The sequence below is a fragment of the Fusarium graminearum genome, chromosome 3 (genome assembly GCF_000240135.3).
Source record: "Fusarium graminearum PH-1 chromosome 3, whole genome shotgun sequence".
Lineage (NCBI taxonomy): Eukaryota > Fungi > Ascomycota > Sordariomycetes > Hypocreales > Nectriaceae > Fusarium > Fusarium graminearum.
The window spans coordinates 3700645-3707540 of record NC_026476.1 but is presented as its reverse complement, the minus strand read 5'-3'; the positions used below and the strand labels follow the sequence as shown (position 1 = coordinate 3707540).

The following is a 6896-nucleotide window of genomic DNA, read 5'->3' as shown; positions in this document are numbered from 1 at the left end:
GAGCTAGCTGGCTTACATGCCTGTCCGAGGTTGTACACAGTAGAAAAGACTTTTCGATACAAGAATTGATAAGTGCAAGCAAAATAAGTATGGATTGCCTGATACTGTAACAGTGCCGATGGACTCTGCTGCGACCTTGAAAGTTACCAGATAATAGCCGGTGGTTGACATCCGAATATCTGCACCTCAATAGGAAGGCCAAGTTGATGGATCAATCACAGATTAGCGGCTCAGATGCACGTTGTCACATCTTTGACCCGTTCTATGCGGCATTGAATGCAGCGGCAGGCGCGCAATGAGCGGGCACTCCCGCAGAATCGATTCCACCGCGTGGTTTTCCGTCAGTAAGTGTGGGATGATATGGCGCATTTCATCACGAGCATCGCTGCGCAGCATTTTCGGCGTCTTTAGAGGTGCCAGCTCTACTAAGCTAAACAAACTAATGCGGCCTTGATAGTCTGCCTCAAATAGTTGGTTCTACCCGTGTAAAACTCGTATGGATAAATCCGACGAGCTCAACCTCATCTTCTTAAATCTCGTGGTGATTGGCTTGCCAGTCCACCTCTTGATGGTCATAGCTGCCGAACAGGCTGCAACTCGCATAGGGTATGTCTGAGCGACATAGTTGAACTCCCACCTACCACCTTGCCGGAGTCTTGATAATGGCAGATTTGGCCCCCGAATAATGAATAGTGAGCGCCTCACGTAAATAATTGGTCTCCGAGGCCCTGAATGCTGGCAATTTCACAAACTCTATGTTCATTATAGATGTGGGCTTCGATACCACAGCCAGCAGGTTGATGCGAGCCAATGCAACAGGCCTCACGCTGTGCCACCTCTTGCTGGCAAATGTAGTAGCATCGCATAGGTAGCCTGCAGAACATCAGGTGCCCAGCCTCGATGACGCGATAGAATGCATGGTAAGATTGAGCATCATTTCGTGCCTTGCGCCGACAGAGCAAGGTGACTGTGACGCAGTCACTGCAGTGGCCAGAACCGGTCGAGAGTATTCAAGGTCTCGACACAGAAGCTTATGGCATACTATAAATGCTTGGCTTGTTGTGGTTGGTCATCATCCCACAAAGGGTTAATGTCTTTGAAGTACTGCTTAAGGCAACGCACGTGGATGCAGCCCATAGAACAGTGGAAATTGAGGGCGTGTCGCAGAAGTCTTGGAACGGAATAATCGGCATTCTCTGTGCAGAGTGAGAATCCGGCGTTCGTAAACTGGCCGTGCCAACGCCCAGAAGGGTATAATACCATGGACAGCACGACCGCTTAGCAGGCCTTTGGCTTGGCGTCTGCTACGTTATCTGTATGTAGCTGTGGGTAATTATAACACGAGAAGAACGATTGTGCTAGAGCGAACTGAATACGGGGTTCATATCGGTTGAAGAATAGCTTAAAAAAATCACAGAAACAAATCGAACGGCCGAACGACAGTTTCAATGCGTCCCTCAAAGGATGCAAGGTGGTATTGTAAAATGAGGTAACAGTCATGGCCGAAGAGTCCAAGACCTGCCCCTCATTCGATTCGAGGATGATATGCAAGTCGAGGGCCAAAGACAGCTGCTGTGCTACCGCCGGATCGAGTTGTGAGCTTTATCTTCCTGATAGGACCGGCCCAATGCGACATAACAACCTCTAAAGTTGATTCGGTGGAACCGAAGTTGAACGGACACGTCAGGGGATCGCTTCCTCAGTCCCAGTCGTAAGTTGAAAGGTTCAAAAAATCATCACAAGTGATATCAAATGAACTTGCCGCATAATTGCCCATGCACGTATGGAAGCTTCAATGTCTGTGGTCCATAATTGAGCCCGCTCGTACCCCCGCGTCTCAATGTCACTATCAGGGCCTCGAGATTCCCCTACGTCACCCGGCAATCGCGTCATATCACCTTTCCGGCCACCCTTATTTTCCCGTTGAGGATATAATTGCAGTAAGAAGCCGGCGACGGTTCTCGTGAGACTCGGAATCATGTTGCATATGCAGTCTTTCATAATGCAATGAACAATACGTAGCTGGACGAAGAAGGACAGCCAGGCAAGGTGATCATGAGGGCAATCCGCTGGCCGGTCCGACGTTCAACGCTGCTGGCACATACACAAGATTGGTTGATATTGCATGTCCCCTCCCGAGACAAAATAATTCAGTCTCCAGGGGCTCAGGGCTCAAGGCTCAAGTTGCTGCTAGCAAGTGGTGGCCCCATGTCTCATATAATCATGCCCCTTGAGGTCCCTTAGGGGCCGAGCAACCGCAATTGATAGATTCTGCAACCGATTGGTTAGAGCAGCGAGAAGCGACGTCATTACCCTTCCCCACGCAGCCAAGCGAGTATTTAGCGAATCAATAACGAATCACAACTCAACTGGCGGCTATGGCTGGCCCAGCACACTGGCACTCATATTCCCCCAGCAACTCGGTATGCGTGAGCCGCCCAAGAGTGCCCTATCATTGATCCAGATGGGAGCGAGTACTGGCACACCGCATGTGATATTATGGCATTCGTTGCTGGCTCTTTGTCGATTGGATCCAACTGGGATGGATCATGTAGCTCGTGACCATGAAATTCTGTGTCTGGCTGGCAAGAAATGTCGGTGTATGAGCTTTTTGACATGAAATACTGTTCGTGGTTCGTTGTTCTAGAACCCCGCTTCGGAGTTCCAAGACTCAAGTATGGAGTAGGGTTGCTCAACAATAAACCCCAAGTAAGATTCTGATCCATTGGTCACTGTGGCCAGGCCAGGCCAGGCAGGGGCCGTTTGCGGCGCAGAACCTGCAATTGCCTCTTGTGACAAGATTGACTCTTGATACAAGGCAACTTCTTTTTTTTTAACGTTGTATAAACCATCAAATGACAAGATTGAGCTCGAAACACGCCTGGCAAGGCTGCAGACCGTATTGCTATCTGCTCTAGACAAGAAAGCGGGGGATGGCGTCCGTCAAAAATGGATGACCGGACAGTCAGGAACGGCCAGCATCCATCCTCCGTAAACGACGGCCGAGATAGCTGAAAATTCCCCACAGCGACATTGGCCGCAGCAAACAATCGTTTACTACAAACACACCCTGATGCAGGTGCCAAGCTTGTCCGGGGCCCTCGCTTCACCCCTGTCTGAAGCTGGGGCCCTGACCTAAAAATTGGCGGGAGTCGGCGCCAAAGGATCGACGAGATGATGATCTCATTCCGCTGTTGGATGTTCAGGCGTTTGTTTCAAGATGTCCTTTTGCCCAGCATGAGCAAATTGTCAAATCGTATGGCGAGCTGTGAGGGTGTCCCACAGAAATCTGGCGGAATGTGGGCTAGGCATTTCGAGCCAGGAACTGATATTCTGGGGCAATCAGCCTCTAATGTCTCAGACTCTCACCTCCCATGACGCTCTGCAACCCGTCTCCTGGGACTGAGGTTCGATTGGGTTTATCCCCATTGGGCATCCTGCCTGGCTATCCTGTACCTGGTCGCGTTTAGGAGTGGTTGACTACGCCACTCTTTGATTGTGACCGCTTCGAAGAGGACGAGAATAGAGCCAAGAAAACAAGAGAAAGGCCGATAGGTGAAGGCCATAAAGAAGCTGACCATTCAGCGCTTCAATCGCTGTGATGGTCGATGATGGCGTCTATATCGCCAGCCAGCGGCACTTTACAGTGTCTCTACACCTACAATCGGCAAAGGCAAGAATGCCCCGTCACCTTGACGATGAGTCTGTTTGTGAGAATGATGGACATGAGAGGAGGATTTGGACAGTATGTAAGGGTTTTCTTGGGACAACCCTGCAAACAAGGTGACCTAAAACGTCCTGCATGCCCTGTTGAATAAACCCTGGTCCCCCTTAACCGAGTATTTGGGTGCCATCTACCGTGGCCGTGTGACAATCTACACTGACGAGGAGTTGAGGGAGGCCTGTACGCCGCATAAAGTCCAGCCGCACGCAGACGAAAGTAAGTAACAATCTAGTGGTCGCTTTTGAGGATCAGAATGTGCCAGTCTCTAGCGAGGGTAGGGCAGGGCTGACAGTGACAGCTTTCCGGGGAGAGTTAGGTAATAGAGCGTCCTGGTGGATACGTTGGATAAGGCGAAGGACCTGAGCTGATGAGGACGGGCAGTTGTGCGGGCGCTGAAGATTGTTGACATTTGGCTTGGTTGTGGGCAAGGCTAGGAACCTGTCCGGCTTGGGTTCCTGTCTGAGATATCAAACGATGGACGATGATAATCAGATAAGCATGCACCGTATTGCACTGTATAGATAGGAATTAACCAACGCTCTGATGTGGGGGGAATACAATCCCATGATAGATGAGATTATCTCCATCAACTAAAAAATGAAGCGATGTAATGCTGACATGAACGTTGACAAGGAGGATTCAGATGCCAGGAACAAGCTAGTAGAGGAATCTGGCTACGGGCTGCAGCTAATGCGTAGTGAATTCTAATTGTAGATACTGAGGCTGGTGATTTTAGTGGAAGGTTGAATCTGGCAACGGCCGGCGCTCCTTCCTTGGGGCCAAGTGAAGCATAACGGAGCAGGTGCAATCCAACAGGGTTTTAGAGTCCTGGATTCTAAGGCATGTCTAGGTAGATATCCACAAGATCTGATCGCATCTTGATCATATGAAATCGCGAGCAGGCAGGAAATCCGCTTCTGAGACTTCAATATCGGCTATTAAGTCGATCTAAATCATCGCTGTCCTCGTTTCATATTCTTCGGTCCATGACCGTGGCGGTGGCTCCTTTCAAGGGGGCTAATTTACCTCCGCTCTGGTCAGTCAGACTGGGTTGGCTGGAGACTGGAGACTGGAGACTGGAGACAGAATGGACATTAGCGCTCCACACATCGTGTCAGACTGAGGTCATGGTATCGAGGAGGCTCAAATACCTAGCATGGCCAACGCGACGCTACGCTGCACGCACTATGAACTGCCAGTCTTCTGCTGAGAGCCTGAGGCAGAGCCAGAGGGCAATGCGGAGTTGGACACACGCCGTCGAGGTTCATCAGCCCCTAATGCAACGACGCGAATCTTTGTGACACTTTTGCTCTGTTGCTTGAGCCTGCACTTGCGCCATGATTAATCAGAGGTGAGGTTTTGCATGTGGCTCTCATGTGGCCGGCAAAGTTAAATCGCTGGCATAGAAATTGAGTCATCGCCCACGTATGTACACTGCACGACACACAGGTACCAAGGTTTTCACATCTGTCCGCAGACCGAAGGAAGGGCTGCCTGTAGTCTGTGGCGACTGATTGGTAGCCCTGCTGCTCTGACCGACACCGGGCACATGGTTAGCCGTCTGCCGAAGCGAGAAATAGAGGTACCACCCAGACACACAAGTTTGGGTGCGCAGAAGGGTACCTCAGCGTATTGGCGGGCGTTGGAAGTTTTTTTCTTCGCGAGATCCCCCTGTCGTGGAATTGTTCTTTCTTCTGCGACTATTCAAGTCCAATAGCGACGGGTTGCGGTTCCGACCACTATCGAGCGGACCAGTTACTGTCAATGACTCCTTGACCCGGAATGGTTTGCTCACCGGCTCGTAAATCATCCCAAGATTGCTAGGCTTGGCCCGACAGGTCACTAGCCGAGCTTGTCCTCTTCTTGTTTTTCTGTCCACTCACAGGGCCAAGCAAGTTGAGGAGGGAGCCATTGGTTGCTGTCGATATTCTTTGACTTTCCGCTTTTCTCCCCTGTTGTGTCCTCTCGTGACCATCTTCTCAAAGGGTCTCAAACAGCTAGGAACAAACAGAAATGCTGCGCCTGTGCCAAGAAGGAAAAAAAGTGCCGACAAAGACACAGCGATAATACGAAACGGCCAAACAAACAAATAACCGACCTAGGTTACTTGGATGAGTGAGGGTAAGACCTGTCACCAAGCTTGTTTGTTAGGCCAAAAGCCAAAGCTTAAAAAAATAGGCCAACCCCAACCCATACCATAGACTTTTTCACCACCCTGCCCCTCTCATCCTGACCGTATCCGGTCTGGTTCCCTATGTTCCCATCGTGATCATTGAATGCTTGATGATCGTTGTTGTCTTTGAAAAAAAAGGAAGGATTTTTTTTCCCCGTGCTGATAACCCTTTACAGAGATGCCAAGGAGGGTGAGATGACTTTGTATGCATCGTCATTCTTGGCTGGGTACTCATCAACAAAAGGTCGCATCACGACCAACCAGACTTTATCGCAAGTGTCTGTCTGTCAGAGGTGTTCAGACTATCTGGACATAAACCTATCTTTTTCATTTCCTGTTCAGACAAGCCCGTTAGTCAGGAACGGAGGATGCACATCTCGGCTTGTTATGGCATGACCGAGAAATTGGATTTGCGCCAGCACGTTGTCCCGTTCTATGATCGGCTTGCGGGCAAAAAGGTGTGCAGCTCAGACCTCTCGGATCCGGCGGCGCTCATCTCCATCTCTTACTACAAACCCGCCGGCTCTCCCTTGGAACGGAATCCTGGATCAGCATGACTCTTTCATGCGCTGGAGCATTGAGACTTGACAGAGGGATGTGCAAATCATGCGTGTCCTAGAGTAAGACCAGAGATTTGTTGAGCTGCCGAGACCATCGCACAAAGCATCATCGACAACCATGAAAACGCAATCGCCAGCATGATGATTTATGATGATGATAATAATGCTAAATGGCGTGTACCCACTCTGAATGGTTGGCCGTTAGCCCAAAGGTCAAAATGTTGTTTGGCATTACGGCGCACTACCGCACTCCGTACAGACAAGAAGTCAGAAGTAAGCCAGTGGAGCAGTCGGCTTTTCTGTCAGCCTTCATAAATTGGGCCTTGGAAAAGACAGAAAAGGGGCCGACAGAGGGGAAAGTGAAAGAAAACGGTGTGAACCACACTATTCCATCTACTACCCATTCATGGTCCACAGCGTAGGTCTTGTTTGATGGCCG

The 6896-nt window shown here is 50.1% G+C and overlaps 1 protein-coding gene across 1 annotated transcript; it reads left to right on the top strand.

Annotated features, from left to right (window-relative positions):
* Positions 1-1498: 1498 nt before the first annotated feature.
* Positions 1499-2234, top strand: FGSG_12838 (uncharacterized protein; the record flags this gene model as incomplete). Its single annotated transcript, XM_011326204.1, has 2 exons — positions 1499-1595; positions 2023-2234. The coding sequence occupies 2 exons, from the start codon at positions 1499-1501 to the stop codon at positions 2232-2234; spliced, it is 309 nt and encodes a 102-aa protein (XP_011324506.1).
* Between the last annotated feature and the right edge of the window lie 4662 nt (positions 2235-6896).